Consider the following 17,567-nt stretch of genomic DNA (forward strand, 5'->3'; position numbering starts at 1 on the left):
TAGTGTTCAACCAAGCAAGGAATTAAGTACTGTTTGTCAAGTACAATGCAAGGGATGTCATGACTGTTTGGATCTGAGGGCTGCAGGAGACAGTAGGGTCAAGACCAGAAGGTTTCCATAAAGGAAAAAGAATTCATAGTTCTGCCTACTGAGGCATGGAGATTACAGAAGGGCCTTGGTTGAGGGCAGAGACACATAGTGTGTGAGGTGACAGAGATATCACATCTGTCTGAATATTTACAGAATGAAATGCAAAAGTTGAAATTGCCTTAAAATGATCTAATGAGTTCTGATGATGGCTGTTTTGTTACTTCTATTCTAAATAGTGAAAATAATGAAAAGAAATAGAAATAAGATTCATTTCTTGGTCAAAATATGTGACTAAGTTAAATGATAAAATTAATGCACAGGTCACATACAGACACACCAGTAAATTAACACTTCTTTGAAGGTGTATAATTTATAACTGCTGTAGTTTGGATTTCTAATAAAAAGACAGAAAACAAACAAAAAACAGTCACTGACCTCAAAGGGCTTGACACGCATGAAAAGTATGGCTAAAGGTATGTTTGAAAATGTGTAAAGGAGCTAGCTCTAGAAGTATCATTGCTGAAAAAGCAAAACATTAAGGAAATTCTTTTTTTTTTTAGACAGATTTATTTGTACATGCAATGACATTAAGGAAATTCTTAAATGCTCTTTAGTTTTACCCATTAGATGACCCAAACATTAGATTATATTTTATTACTAGAATTTGAACATGCCTTTCTCTCTTCATAGTGTGCTTTGGTCTTTATTTAAAATCCAACAGTGAAAAGTTGGTCAATTGCACTCAAGTCCCTTAACTACATATGTATACAAGTAACGTACTGAGAGACTGCTGATAGGGCTTGGCTATGAGTTAGCGGGGTTTCCATCTTTAGAGTAGCCACAGAACCAGTTTTGAAGGTGGCCCACCTTTTATGTCAACCTTAAATGTTTGAATATGCCGCAGACATTCCTAATATTTTACCCTTGAAATAAAAACTTTTCTTAGCTTGACTTCCACAACACACTGTTCCTGACGTGATGATGGTGAGGGCGATGATTTCCTCTTCCTTTGATTCTGATGTTACTTATTTCAGTTCTTACGCTCTTCATTTCTTACAGAATAGAGTAACATTGCATAGTGCACTCTATTTTTTAAAAATTCTCCATCCTATGTTATAATTTGTGATCTTTTATGAAATATCTGTGAGGTAAAAATATGAGGTAGGGTTCTTCCCCTTTCACTGAATGGGGAAACTGAGCCATTGAGAAGTAGCTTCAAACCACAACGATAGAACATCCTTACTGACCCACTGGCCACCAAAGAGTTAGAAAGGCTCAAAGGATCACCTAAGAAGCCTTTGATCTGAACCTTAAGCCCTTCTTCTCTTGTCCCACTGAAAAGTGCTCACTCGTTGGGACGGCTCAGTGTCCAGTACCAAACCCCTGGCCTCCTCTGAGGGCAGCCCAGGCTGGTAGACAGCTCAGGCTCTGAGGATGACAATTCATGAATCAAAACTGCACTTCCTTTATACCTTCTCACAGGTGCTGCACTCTGTCCTCTGAAAGACACACACTGTATCCACATGGTATAGTAAAAAATACGTTAGGTCTTTTTCCTGCTTTCTTCCACAGAGCTCCTAAAACCTTTGGAGTGTCTTAGGTAATAGTGTATCTTGTATGCCAATGAGATGATTCCCCTGCAGATGGTGGGAGAGGGGACCCTAGATATTTCAGAAGGTGGGGATGCTGGTTGCCATGTGGTTAGATGTTTAGAATTATCCGTCTATTCTCTGAGTTCCTAGGAAGGAAGAGGGGTTGGAGATTGTTTAATCATTAATGGCCAATGATTTAATCAACCATGCCTATGTAACACAGCTGAAGTAAGAACTCTGAAACAACCAGACCAAAGCTTCTGATTTGTTGCGCACATGATGTCCTGGGAGGGCGGTGCGCCTGGAGAGGGCGTGAAAGCTCGCTGCCACCCGCCCTGCTCCCCATCCAGGCCCTCTGCCTGTCTCCAGTTTGGCTATTTCTGAGTTGTAGTCTTTATGCTAATACTGTAACAGAGAGGATAGTACTTTGCTGAGTTCTGTTAGGTCAGCCTCGCAAATTGTAGAAAGAAAGCAGAAGGAGCCATGAGAATGTCTGGACTTATAGCCCGTTTGTCAGAAGTATGGGTGGTCCTTGGGACTTAGGACTTTCGTGTGAAGTGAGGGCATTTTTGTGGAACTGAGTTTTTAAACCTGTGTGGTCTCTGCCAACTGGAGGTAGTGTCTGAATTGAACTGAATTGGAAGATACTCAGTTGCTGTTGGACAATTGGTAGGTATTAGAACAATGTATTTTGTGTCAGAAAAAAAAAAACAGTTCAACTATGTTTCCTCCCAGTGTTTGACTTTTGCTTTTTGTTATACTAGAGTCCTTCAGACTTTTATTAGGACTTTTCTCTAGATCTTGTCCAAACTTGCTATGTATGCATAATAAAATGGATAGGCAAACTAAATCATAATATTTTAAGTATGTGATTTTGTTTAATGATGTGTTACCACATTATATTTAAATGTACATTTAAAAAATATAGTAGTGGCCCTGGCCTGTTGGCTCAGTGGTAGAGCGTCGGCCTGGCGTGTGGAAGTCCCAGGTTCGATTCCCGGCCAGGGCACACAAGGAGAAGCGCCCATCTGCTTCTCCACCGCTCCCCCTCTCCTTCCTCTCTGTCTCTCTCTTCCCCTCCCGCAGCCAAGGCTCCATTGGAGCAAAGATGGCCTGGGCGCTGGGGATGGCTCCATGGCCTCTGCCTTAGGCGCTAGAATGGCTCTGGTCGTAACAGAGTGATGCCCGGATGGGCAGAGCATCGCCCCCTGGTGGGCATGCTGGGTGGATCCCGGTTGGGCGCATGCGGGAGTCTGTCTGACTGCCTCCCCGTTTCCAGCTTCAGAAAAAAAAAAAAAAGAAAGAAAAAAGAAAAAAAATATTTAGTAGCATATTTACCTGTCATGCATCCATCCAGATCTTGGGTTTATTCTCCTCAGTTTAGCTATATGTGGATTACTTGGTATTACACTAGGCAAGAATATACAACAAATGTCATTATGTAAAAACTATCTCTGTATCACAGGAAAGGGAAACATAAATAGCAAAAAATAGGGAGAAAATATGCACCAGTGTCAATTCAGAGTGCCTTCACTATAGTGGGAGCCAAAGGTTAAATATCGTCACTTTAGGCACAACAACTATTGTTTGTGGCTCTGAATTGTTCAGTTATTGGACTCATTAAACATTGTATCTGAGAATTAGCTTGCTGAATGTGTTTATAACAAAATAAGTTAAAGTTTTAACAACTATTAATATGTTAGAATATCATGTATTATTTTCTATGCAGGTAAGTTAACAAACAAAAATAAAAAAACAACAAACTCCACGTTCTTATACAACATTTTTCATGCCTCTCTATATATTCTATTCTATTGAACTAAGATTGTAAACCATAACTTTTTTTAATGCAATTTCAATTGGTTGGGCAATTGAGTTGTTTTCAACGATATTCCCATCCTTGTACCAGGTGATATCTGACTTGTACCTCTTCTGGATTAATTTGAAGCCTAGAATTATTTATTTATTTATTTTTTAAATTTTATTTTTTTATTCATTTTTAGAGAGGAGAGAGAGAGACAGAGAGGGAGAGAGAGAGAGAGAGAGAGGCAGAGAGAGAGAAGTGGGGAGGAGCTGGAGGCATCAACTCCCATATGTGCCTTGACCAGGCAAGCCCAGGGTTTCGAACCGGCGACCTCAGCATTTCCAGGTCGACGCTTTATCCACTGTGCCACCACAGGTCAGGCAAAGCCTAGAATTATTATATGCATTCTAAAAATATTTTTATTGATTGGTTTTTAGGGAGATAGAGTGGATGAGTGGGAAGGAGAGAGAGAAAGAGAGAGAGAGAGAAAAACAAAAACATGGATCTGTAGTTTCCCCATCCATGCATTCCTTGATTGATTTCTGTACATTCCCTGATTGGGGATTGAACCTGCAACCTTTGTGCATCCGGTTGGCACTCTGACCAACATAGCTATCTGGCCAGTGCTATGTGCATTTTTAATATTATTTTATACTATTCAGATTAGTGGGAATCCAACTAAAATTTATTTATTTATTTATTTTTTAAAGTCTTTATTCATTTTAGAGAGGAGAGAGAGAGAGAAAAGGGAGGAGCAGGAAGCATCAACTCCCATATGTGCCTTGACCAGGCAAGCCCAGAGTTTTGAACCAGCGACCTCAGCATTCCAGGTTGACGCTTTACCCACTGTGCCACCACAGATCAGGCTAAATTTTATTTGACCCTAAAACAGATATCCAAAAATTTGGTTTGAGCCACTATGTCTTCTTTACATATTTATTAATTCGTCTTTCTGATGCCATCTAAAATTGACTTTTGCAAAGATAGTAGTAAGTGACACTTAATGTCTGTCCTGAGGGTGGCTTAGACATTCTGATAAGGCCTGAGTGCCCTCCTTCACCAATTGTTCCTCCTGTGTGCACTGTGGGAGCAACTCTAAGGCAAACAAGGAAAATGTGTATTCAGTAGTCGTCATAGATTATGCTCAGGGTACCAGTAAAGAAAGCTGGATGTTGGTTTCACATGGTGCTCAAATAGCCTCTGATACCTTTTATGTAGACAGGATGATCGAGAGCACTCACTGTTCCCTCGGAAAGAGACCATGCTTTTGAAGAATGTTAAAATTATATTTAAAATAGATTTAATTTTAAAAACAGTCTTTCTTTTCCTCTCTATCTGAGAAGACTGATTATTTTGTAATGTAGATAGAGGTCAAGAACTCTAATTTTAAACACAACATTTCCTAAATGTATGTTTGTTCTAAATTACATCTGATATCTTAAAGACTCTTAATAAATTTTCTTTATTCCTGGATTTGAACATTGAAAGGTTTAAAAAAAAATTACTGAAATTTACCTTGCCTTTATTAATATAGTAAATTTTCTATATTATTGTAAAGTTTTTCACAAATCTTTTGTTTCCAGGGTGTTTTACCTGTTACATATTATAATTTGTCCTTTCAAGGCATTGAGTATACTCTCTTTCAGTCTCTGTAGAAACGCTGGAAAAGAGTTTGAAGCAGATGGGGAGGCAGCTTCAGCAGCTTGAGAGAGACTTGGAAACCTTCCCCCCTCCCGAGGACTTCCATGATAAGTTTGTGACAAAGATGTCCATATCCTTTTGATAGCTCAATAACTTATATTACTAGTCAACTAGAATGACAAATTATTTAACATTTTGAGTATATCTACATAACCAGAATTATTCTATCGTGTCAAATTGTAAGCTTAATCTTTGCCTTCTTGCAGGAAAATTTATCAAAATGTTTATCATGAGTGATACAGAAATACATTCTTTTGATTTCATTTTTTTTTTCGTTTTTATCAACATGGATATTTTCTCATCTTCCCTCTTCTGTGTGCCTTATTTTCTTCTGATGTTCCTGGTAGAATGGAAGGATGTGAGAACTCAGTTTGAGGAAGTCTGAATCTAACGTCATGCTGTGGTTTTAGATAATTTGACATGTTTCAGGAGGCAGATAAAGACTATAAACTGGTGTGACTAGTGTGCTTATTTTAAGGGTTGGTATTTACTAAATATTAACTCATGTTCCGGAAACTTGACTGTTTTCTTTAGAAATACTAGTTTTAAAATCAAAATGGTTTGTTGCCATTACTACTTGTGTGAAAGTATTCTCCAAACCCAAAATAAAATTGGCAAATATTAGTGTGTGTTTAGATGTATATAAAATTAATAGCGTGAGACTTGTGTCTTGCTTAATTTAAGGTTTCTTTTGAATTCAATTATCTTTGGTTTCACCAACTTTGTGGCTTAATCTCTAATGAATATTTGAAGTAATAAACTTTATTTCCTGAAACTAATGTTGAGTTGCTTTGCAAACCATTCTGTGAAATTAGACTGGTATCTTTTGTGTAAGCATTACTACTATGCATTATTAAAATCCCATATGGACTTCAGAATTCTACATGAAAGGATAACCCATTTTTAAAATGAGTTCTTATAAATAGACACTCCTAATAGCTTATTTTAAACTGAGTTACTTGAAATAAAATAACTACTTTTCCTCTTTCTATTGCTTCTCCCCTGAGATTTGGCTAATCACAAAATTATTATTTGACTTGTCATAGATTTTCTTGTATATACTTTCAGCTTAATTGTGAATTATTTCAGTTTTAGCTTTCTTTACTGTATCTTTTGGGAAATATAAAAATGCACTCCAGCAACAATCAATTCAGGCCGATGTGCTTGTTTCCTCTCCTATCTTTCTTGCCTATCAGTGTCTTCTTTTATGAGGCAGCACCATTACCACTGCCCTGGAGGTGGTTGTCTTTATAAAACTAAAAATGAAGCCTATATTTAGTTATCAGAAATATATTTTTTGCAGAACCTTCCCATTTGGCATCATCTACGTTTTCGAACTACATTTGTAATATTTGTTATTACAGAGTTATATTAGTTCCACCAGTCTTAGCTTTTTTTCTCAATCATTTTATATTAAAATATTTATATGTGAATTTAATCATTGAGTACTGTTAATTGAAGTCCTTGGTATTGTTCCCTACAGATAAAAAACATTTTAGAAAAGGTTTTGCTTGCATTTAGTTTCTAGTAATACATGGTGAGTATATTAATTATGAAAGTCAGGTTTCTAGAACATATGTAATCTAAGATAAATTCCCGAGCTTAGAGTAAATGTTACAGAGTCGTGCTCAGCAGCTGATCTCAGGACCTATCAATGCTTGTGTTCATGTGACACAAGAAGCTGAGTGATGTTGGCTTCTTGGAAGGTATTCGGCTCGTAAAAAGCAACTAGCAGAAAATCAGAAACAGGAAGGATGATGCTTTGTCGCAAACATTTTTTTTATTCTGAATACAATTATACTCCATGGGCATGAAAGCTACTACATCCTGTCTCTAAATATCACAACCTAGAAGCCTCTAATGAACTGATTAGCATTCATGTATCCCTTGGAAGTCAGATATATGAACAGTTGGTACACTTTGCTATTGACAAAGCTTATGATCATAAATATTCTTTGCTGAGATTAGATTGCACTCATTTGCTTTTCCTCTTAGACATACTAGTTTCAAAGTAATTAAATTCATTCATTGCAAAGCTTTGTTTACTTTAATTAGGACTGACAACAAATCAGATCTTGAATATTAAATGCATTTATACAGATCTTATTAAAATGGCAAAGTGTCAGCTTCTTAGATCTTAGAAAATGGAAGAATTTCCAAATGAAAATGCACAATGAATAAAAATGTGTTTAACAGAAGTTTGGGTTTTTAACACTCAAACTTTGTTTTAAATTTTAGTGCTTAGTAGTTGAAGCACATATCAAATGTTTGGTTCATCAACCAATTCTAAAAGAATATGTATATTATCCAAGTTGTTAAAGTTATGTTTTTACAAGTAGATGTTTACTATAAACAACTGTAATTTAGTGAACCATTAAATCTGTTAATCAAATTGTCTTAAATTATTACAATTTTATTATAATAGATTTTATTAATAGTGTTCAATTATAGTATATTGTAGTTTTATTTTTCTAGTACATGCTTTCTCTATATATATATTCTTTATATAAAAATATGAATCTAGTACATCCTTTGTACAGCATGCACAATTATTTCATACATTATTGCATTGACTTTTAGTAATAATGCTGTTAGTTTCCAACTGCTAAGCATGTTCAGAAATATAATTAGAGTTGAAGTGTTCCAATGTAAATATTTGCTTGAAAAATGTGTAACAGATTTGAGGTGGGATTATTAATGTTGTTATATACAAACTCTTATATGTGAAGTGTACATACATAATAAACTTTTATCAGTGAGAAAATTAAGAAAATACCAGGATTTGTGTTATGCCATGCTTAATTCTTCCCTTTGACCTTCAAATTCTAGATTTTTTTTTTTTTTTTTTTTTGTGACAGAGAGAGGGACAGATAGGGACAGACAAGAACGAAAAGAGATGAGAAGCTTCAATCATTAGTTTTTTGTTGCGACACCTTAGTTGTTCATTGATTGCTTTCTCATATGTGCCTTGACCAAGGGGCTAAGCAGACTGAGTGAGCCCGCGCTCAATCTGGCGACCTCGGGATCTCGAGCCTGGGTCCTCTGAGTCCCAATCTGATGCTCTATCCACTGAGCCACTGCCTGGTCCAGCTGGAATATTTCTTATTATAAGGGAAAAATAATACATCCTAGAATATTGCCCTTGAAATTCTCCTTGCACAGGTCTTAATCTTTCTATTTTCTTCTTTTCCTGCCCCCCTCCCAAGTCTCTTAGAAAAAAGCAATTTTATTAGACATTTACATTTTTATATTTATCACAATTATGTAACAAGTTACTTGACTTTTTTCTACTTAATAGTCTTTAAATTTTTTCATTGCAATTCCACTTTATTTTTGCATTTTCCTTTTTGTTGTTACACTAGATTGCAATGTTTAGTCATTTCTGAAATTATTACAGAGGTAGTAAAACTATCTCAATAGTTTTACCTCTCTGTATTCCACACTGCATGAAGTACAGCATTTTTCAGGTAAAGGAATTCAGCATATTTTTATGTAACTGAGCTCTGGTTAGGGAGTAAAATATAAAAATGGACTGGGTGAAATGTAAACTTGTATAATACACGGTCCATTTGCAGGAGTGGGAAGTTGTGTACTTGGGTGACTTGTAAGAGCAGGTTTTTCTTAGTTTTATTTCTCTTCCCTTTCTTTCTCTCTTGCCTATTTTTCATTTAATCTATTCTTAATGAATTTTTAGTCTTGGGTTAAAATATCCTGTGGCTCATCTTCTGTGAATCTTCAAATTTATAATGATCCTTTTCTTCTCTGGAGTCTCCCTGCACTCACCAAGGTTGTTACACAGCTTGGCGCTCGCTGCTGATTTACCGCCATGCCTCGGTTGTTGCAGTCACCTTCTGAGTCGGGACTCCCCTGACTCCCAGCGTAAATTAACCCCTTGTCATTCTGTATAACATCACAGATTCTTTTCTTCATCATACTTATCTGTGTCTGAATGTCATTTATTTTCTTTTTTATTACCTGTCAGCACATTCTAGAAGATAGGTTTCACAAATGCAGGGGCTTTGCTTGTGTTGTTAACTACGGTTTTCCCTAGTGCCTAGAAAGGAGGGATGCACCGGGGTTCAGTGAATACTTAAAAGACTGGCTGGCTGGCTGTATCCTGGGTACATAAGAAGATGTATAAAAAGTATTGCACAGGTATTGCCAGTTGACACTGATCTTTAGCAGATGTGTTAATGGAAGTAATAGACATCTTTTGTGAGGAAAGTACAATGAGAGCTAGACATAAGATTATTAATGTGAGGCAGTTTGGAAATGAGCAATATCTGTTGACCAGAAAGAAGTTGAATCACAAGCCTTAGTCTTTCTACTTAGTTGGCCAGCACTCAGTGTGTGTGGTTCAGAATGTGTGAACACAGATCTGGTGTCATTATACCTTTCATATGGGAAGACTGAAATGGTTCAGATAGAAAGTCATGAGAATTTGGCTTTTATCCTGGTAAAGGAATTAAAAATAGATTTCACAGAAATATCAAGTGGTTTGATAAATATCAATATTTTTGTAATGAATCATCAAATGTTTAGTTTGTTGTGTAGCTCACCTCTTTCTCTAAAGCTCTTTATAAACAGGACTTTATACTGGTGAAAAAGATAAAGCCTTACTACTACTGAAAGGGACATTACTTTTATCTGCAGTTTGACCATTGGCACAAGAACACCTATGTTTGATTTATCTTTTGGGTGATGATGATGATTATGTTATTATTTTTATAATCTGAATGTTTTATCATTTCTTAATGAGGAGCCCATCAACAATGATGTAAAACAGTGGTTTTCAATCTATACATTTGGGGACCAGTAAAAATAGAATTATTTTTGAGAACTGGTAAGGCAGAAATCATTCTGAGCATAAGCAAATTTGACTAAGATCATTGAGTCCGTATCTTCATACAACATCAGGGTGGTTACCTCCTTAATGGACCACACTGGTCTGCGAACCTGCAGTTGAAAAACACCTCATTAATGTAACCGTTGATTCCATCTTATCAGATAATCATTTTAAACTTCTGAGAATTTGGCCTTGTCCAAAATTTTTTCAGTGAATCACAATTTCACCATTCTTATTGGTAATACCAATTATTCAGAGCTCCACTTTATTGCCTTTGAAAGCAAATTGTTTTATAGATACCAACTGTTAAGAAAATGAACATAAAACTCTCTGGAAGTTAGAACAAGACCATGTAATTTCATGGTTTTAACTCATGGTCTTCTTTTCCTGTCACATTTTTTAAAATAGCATTTTACTATATGCCCAGGCATTTTCCAATATTTCATTAACTTTTGGTTCATATCTGTAAATCTAAAAAATGTTATTGAATAATACAGCTTTAAATCAACCTAGTTACTAAGTTGATTCTTGAGAACAGGCATATTCCCAAGTATTAGAATGAAATTAGTAGGATTTGTGAAGTACCTATTTTAAAGTAGTAGATGTAGAACCGTACAATTAGAAGCATCCACAAAAACAGTGTTAACTTTTTGTACAGGACAATGACTGTTCAGGCATTTGATGAGTTCTAAATATTATATAAAAATTGTTTGTATATAGGAATGTGTATATATGCAGTTTTATGTTCCATGACTTTTATCAGAATTTTAAGAGGATCTGTTGTTACCTTTCCCACCAGAGTTTAAGAATGGTGACACTAGGGTGAAAAAAATAATTGGCACCAACATAGTTGTGCATGATTAGATATAATACAACTAAAAAGGTAGAAAACAGCATTTAGAGAAGGGGCTGACATTCAAGGTGACCACCCCCCAGAAATGGGGCAGGCACAGAACACTACTAGGGAATTAGATTAGAATGGAAAATTCACAAGGTTATTACAGATGAGTACAGTGGACTACAGATGCTCTTATGTGTTCAGTGGCAAAAAAGGTCACTCACAGCTGTAGAGAAGAAAGTTTTGTAGAAGAAGAAAAGTTTAACGAAGACTTGAATGGTAGGTTGGGACCTGAAAAGGCAGAAAGCAGTTTCTCTTTTTGACAGGAGTTAAAGGTATATAAATAATCCGTGTGGACATAGGCTCCATCTGGGACATGAATAATTTATGTAAGAGTTCATAGATTGAATAGATAAACCAATGTTGATTTCTGAGCTTATTAGATAAACATAGTGATGGTTATTTCACTTTTTAAATGAATCACCATATGTTCCATCTAATGATACTTTCTGAATGCATTTCAAATGTGGTTTTTATTTACTCATTTTATTTTATTTGCAGTAGTTTATGAATATGGATATCTCACAAGACAAAGTATATGGAAACCTGTCCCATGTGACTTCATTGTTATAATTTCTTGCGATTTTATAATTTGCCTAGTAAGAACTTTCTGTTGCTTATCCGAGAATAAAAGAATGATACCACATTGATCATTGAGCATCAGCCACTGATAGTATTATGATTTGGATTGTAGAAAGTATAAGGAGGCATTTTGCTATTCAGTTGAATATAAACTGACCACAAAAAGATCTATAGGTTTTATTAAAGTCATAAAAAAAAAATCTGCTCTCGCATTAGAAGCCAGACTCCATCTCCATATATTCTAACATACCACATACACACAAATAAGCAGAGCATAGTATAAAAAAGTAACACAGAGAAGAGCAGTAGGCCACCTGAGGACTGACTGTAGACATGAGTATAGTGGGCTGTGACTGACTGAGATGCCGTGCTTCTTTATGAGGAGGTCGAGCTCTAATAACTAGAATTCTTCTGTGTCCCTGGATTCACCACCTATCTGTGAGCAACACTGCCTCTTTCATTCATGGTCTTTCACTTTTTTATTTTTCTTTCAAAGTGAAGGGCCTAGCCTGACCAGGCAGTGGCTCAGTGGATAGAGCAACGGGCTGGGATGCTGAGGACCCAGGTTCGCAACCCTGAGGTTGCTGGCTTAAAGCCAAGGTCACTGACTGGGCTGGACTCACCCTTTCACCCCATCAAGGCACATAGGAGAAACAATCAATGAACAGCTAAAGTGCCACAACTACGAGTTGATACTTCTCCTCTGTCTCCCTTTCTGTCTCTCTCTCTCTCTCTCTAGCTTTAAAAAAATAAAATAAAAAAGAAAAGAAGAAGAAGAAAGGCCTAAATCAGTTACTTTATTTTATTCTCCATTGGGGAATGCTCTCTGACCAGAGAAACCATATCTTTTTGAAGTTCTGGAAAAAAATGGTTTTTAAGCATAAACATTATTTTTGGTTTGCTTTTCTTGGTCTGAATATAGTTATTCTTGTTACTGGCTTTTTATTTAAAAAAGTGTGCTAATGTCTGTTATCCTTTTGTGTTTGGGACGACAAGATGACTTCAGTAAGTTTGATTCGTATGTTCCATTTATTTAAATGCCCCAAATGTAAAGGAACTGCAGACAGTTACAATTGATGCTCTAACAGAATCATCTTTTCACACTGGTGACTTTATATGTGACTCTATCAGCAATCTGTCACGCCTCAAAGGAATTTTATGTTTTGTTAGGAAACGTGGCCACATTCACATAGAGTCTTCTCAGTCTCAGGGCGTTTTGACCTGAGTTGTCATAAATGAGAGAACATCTCCATGTGTATGTGTGTAATCATAATTTGAAATCTGGTCATGCATAGGAGAAACTACCAATTTTTTGAAAGAGAAGTTAAAACATGTATTTACTTATATAAGTTTTAAATGTAACTCAGAAAAATTTATTTTTGATTGCCTGTGCAACCTTAACTAAAGCTTAAAGTGAATAAGTAGACAACAAAATACCAAGTATTAATATGTGTTTATAAACTTCATTTTTTTAAAGAACTTTGTTGTGAGAACATTTATTCCTCACAACAGCCCAGTAAGATAGGTGGTGGTGGTGTTATTCTCATTTTACAGGTGAGGAAATTTTGGCCCACAGGCATGGAATTACTGAGTGCAGGAGCTAGAGATTCACCCCAGGTAGTCCAGTTTAACTGCTATGCTTAATGCCGATGTTATTGACTTCAGTACCATTGAAAGTACTCAGTTGCAACTACTGAGGTATAATTTTAAATCATATTACATGATCTGTATAATATAGGTAGGCAAATTGGAAGAAAAATTTTTTTGAATTCAGTTGTAAAAGAGAAATATTAAATGTATAACTATTTAACGTTTCTGATTATTTTGCCAGACTTTATTAGAAATTGAATTTAAACTTTCATCATGGTATAGTATAGATTGAATTGTAGGAATGGTTAACTTTTAGAGGTAATTTTGGCATTTTTGAGATGTGTTTTAGTAGCTTATAATTACATTAAAAATTTGGGCTTGCAGTTTGTTTTTGTTTTCCAAAACCATTCCTTTGAATTTTCAGAATTTCTTAACTGTAATATACAGCTTTGTTATCGGTGCAAGGGAACAATATGAGAAGCTCTCAAAGTTACATGGAAACATGGAAAAGCTGTACCAGAGCGTAATGGGGTACTACGCTATTGACATGAAGAAAGTGTCTGTGGAGGACTTTCTGACTGACTTAAATAATTTCAGAACTGCATTCAAGGTACGTTAAAAAAATTCTTATTTTTTAAAAAAGTATTTGCATTTATACTATCTCATCTCTTACTACGGTTACTTCCTTATTTCATTTCACTCCTGTTGTCTAGTAAAACCTAGCTTTCCTGATGTTGAAAGTTAGCTTTAAAAATTTCAGATTTTATATCTATTGAAAAATGTGTGGTGTGTTCCCATTTTGGCCTGTTCAGCATTAAACTGTAATCAGAAATTTTGATTGAAAATGTGACAAATTCTGATGTTTTTTTATAGAGACTCCCTCTTGGCTGATTACAGAGCACTTTTGTGAGAAGTTTTTGGCTCTGAATTTGTGTCTTTATACTTAAGATCAATTTGTATTTTTGTGGTATAATTTTACCAAATTCCATGCAGCTCTTCTGAAGCTTTTTTCCCCCTTTTCTTTTCTTAATGCATTGTACAATAAGCTACCTGCAGTTTGCCTTTGAATGGATTTTACATTCCTGGGGTTTCCTTTAGATACTTTAATAGGGAGGTCAGGTCTTTGATGTAGAATCCTTTCATTTAGGCATTAAAAAGATCTTTTGAAAAGTATTAGCTGATTAGATGAGGGAAAAAAAGCCACACACATATTAAAATGAGAAAGCATTGTTGCCTCCTTAGGGAACTGGTGATACATTTCTGCGAAGAAAAATTGTTATTCTTAATAGATGGGTAAGTCATTCCTGTATTTCAGCAAATGTTAGTGGGGACTAAAAAGTTTTGAAGTGTAAAGGGAAAAAAAATAGTTGAATTTAAAGAGCTGGGTTTTGTTGTTGTCGTTTGTTTTTTAATCTCTGTGAAACTTTATCTCTGAATTTATCGGACTTAGTTATAATCACTTGGTTATAATTAGATAGCCTTTTAATAAAAGTCAGTATATAAAGGAAACTAGTCTCTCTATGTTAAATATATATGTTGCTTACAAGAGTTTATTTCTTCTCCAAATTCAGGTGATTTTTTGTTATTTTTCCATACTAGAAATGAATTTAATTATTGAATATGCTGTGTGCCTATATGGGTGATGTATTTGAATGGTATATGATTTTAATCTTTATAATGTTTAATGAAGCAGTATTGCTCAGTGGAAGTAGCGTAGGCTTTGCAGTCTGAAAGAGCTAGGTTTGGACTGTGTACTACTGAGAGACTCACTTTTTATATTTGTAAAAGGGGATATTAACTTCTTTCTAATAAGAGTGTTTAAATATTAAATACGATAATATTTGTTAAGTATTCATCATAGCTTTTGGCACATGGTAGTTGCTTAATAAATTATGATTTCAGTAAAGGGTTAACTCAGCATCTTGAGGTCCACATACCCTAAGTGTGCCAGAGAAGGCTCTGGCCCTTACCTTACTCCTTGGAGATCACCTCTAAGCCCTTGGAATATCCCACCTGGGAAGGGTGTCTTTGTATGCTTAGGACAAAGCTAGATAGTTTATCCTAGAATGTGATTTTTGGTGAATACCTCTTTCTGTTCACCTGCAGTGGTTTTAATCTGTATTTTTTTGCTGTACTAAACTGCTTTTCTGAATTTTGTGAGTCCTTCCAAAAAAATTATCAAACTTTAGAATCATCTTGGGGAACTTTGACACAATTATGCATAAAATTATAAAATGAATGTATGAAATAAGATTCATTATATATTGACTATTTTCTGTGAACCAGACATTTTTCCAGAATGCCTTACATATATTATCTCAGCCAATCTTCTTAATAATGTTCTATCTTTTCACTGTTCCCATCTGTTTTTGGCAAGTGAAGAAACTAAGGTACAGAAGTAGAGCATGTCTAGCTCATTGTCACATAGGTAGAAAGTGGTAGAACTAGAATTCGAACCCATGCAGTCCTCCTCCAGAGCCTGTGCTCTTAAATGCTGTGTTTGCTGCCTCCCTTGTTCTATAGCTTGTGTTCTGTTTTACAAATAAGGACACTGGGATATGAATCCAGGTCTAAATCTAAATCATACTGAAATCGGGTAGGATTAGAGTGTTGGAGCGTTCTGTGGGTAATTTGGCATTTCTGTTATTAAGCGGTGGGCAGAAAGAGAAAGTAAGTATTTGAATGACAAAGTATTCAGACCTGACCCATGATGGTGCAGTGGATAGAGCATCAACCTGGGGCGCTAAGGTCCCAGGTTCGAAACTCTAAGATCGCCAGCTTGAGCACAGGATCATCCACGTGGTCACAAGGTTGCTTGCTTGAGCCCAAGGTCGATGGCTTGAAGCCCAAGGTCACTGGCTCAGCTTGAGCACCCTGATCAAGGCACATATGAGAAGCAATCAATGAATAAAGTGAAGCAACTATGAGTTGATGCTTCTCAGCTCTCTTCCTCCATCCTTCCATCTCTCCCTCCCTCTCTCCCTCCCTCTTTCCCTCCCTCTCTCCCTCCCTCTCTTTCTCTCTCTCTTCCTTTCTTAAAAAAAAAAGGTTTAAAAATAAACAGAGTAGCCCTGGCCGATTGGCTCAGTGGTAGAGCGTTGGCCTGGCGTGCGGGAGTCCCGGGTTCGATTCCCGGCCAGGGCACACAGGAGAAGCGCCCATCTGTTTCTCCACCCCTCCCCCTCTCCTTCCTCTCTGTCTCTCTCTTCCCCTCCCGCAGCCGAGGCTCCATTGGAGCAAAGATGGCCCGGGCGCTGGGGATGGCTCCTTGGCCTCTGCCCCAGGCGCTAGAGTGGCTCTGGTCACAACAGAGCGAAGCCCCGGAGGGGCAGAGCATCGCCCCCTGGTGGGCAGAGCGTCGCCCCCTGGTGGGCGTGCCGGGTGGATCCCGGTCGGGCGCATGCGGGAGTCTGTCTGACTGTCTCTCCCCGTTTCCAGCTTCAGAAAAATACAAAAAGAAAAATAAAAAAAATAAACAGAGTAATCAGTGACAACTATACTTTGCCTATTTCAGAGTATTCAGATTGGTCCTGGTAAAAACGGCCATCGTACACACACTTACGCATACATTGTACTAAATTAAAATCCTTACAGCTAAATTTTTTAAAATCTTTTTTTTTAATTTTTTAAAAATTTTATTTATTCACTTTAGAGAGGAGAGAGAGAGAGGGAGAGAAACAGAGAGAGAGGAGAGAGAAAAGGGGGTGAGGAGCTAGAAGCATCAACTCCCATATGTGCCTTGACCAGGCAAGCCCAGGGTTTCGAACCGGCGACCTCAGCATTTCCAGGTCGACGCTTTATCCACTGTGCCACCACAGGTCAGGCTTAAAAACTTTTAAAATCTAAATAATTTTGAGAGGAAATTTTTCTTTAGAATAAAAATAAGCATAAAGAAGACTGGAAGGGAAGTGTAATATGTAACCATTTTATTCTTCCTTTTTTTCTGGTAAATAAATTTTAGACACTATGTCTTTCAAAATACCATAGTGTCTTTCAAAATACCACAGTGTCTGTATTAACAGAATTTATTGACAAATATGTTTTTACTTTTTTCAAAACCTTCCAATATTTTAGGTTGCTGTTCAATTTCATACTATTCAATTTTGGAAACCAGGTTAACTTCAGTGAGCCACTATGAAAATATTAGTGATAGATGTATTGAAGTTCTTTTCTGGAAAGCCATATTAATATAATAGGCAAAAAGTATATTTTCTTTTTAAGAAAATAGTGTTAAAATATCTGTCCATTGTTATTCCCCCACCGGCACTGGGGTATACTCCTGCTCCTGCGAGAGCAAACTTTGCCATCAGGTGACGGTCTGTCTTACATCACGTGTAAGGAGCTGGGAACCGCTGTCCTCCCTGGCAGCTGCCTTCCACTGCGGCAGTTTCTCATGAGATGTTTTCTGTCAAGTTCAGGCCACTCTACTTGCTGGTCCCTGTGGAGCACTCCCTCCATGTTGGC

At 36.6% G+C, this 17,567-nt stretch overlaps 1 protein-coding gene across 2 annotated transcripts in view; it reads left to right on the plus strand.

Moving 5' to 3' along the window:
• The window catches only part of DIAPH3 (diaphanous related formin 3), a 522,354-nt gene that overhangs the window by 325,694 nt on the left and 179,093 nt on the right, over positions 1-17,567 (plus strand). For both annotated transcript variants that reach the window (XM_066380803.1, XM_066380804.1), the window contains 2 exons: positions 5,133-5,257; positions 13,549-13,713. In XM_066380803.1, coding sequence (XP_066236900.1) covers positions 5,133-5,257; positions 13,549-13,713 — 290 coding nt within the window. The remainder of the gene's footprint in view (positions 1-5,132; positions 5,258-13,548; positions 13,714-17,567) is intronic.

Source organism: Saccopteryx leptura, chromosome 4 (genome assembly GCF_036850995.1).
Source record: "Saccopteryx leptura isolate mSacLep1 chromosome 4, mSacLep1_pri_phased_curated, whole genome shotgun sequence".
Lineage (NCBI taxonomy): Eukaryota > Metazoa > Chordata > Mammalia > Chiroptera > Emballonuridae > Saccopteryx > Saccopteryx leptura.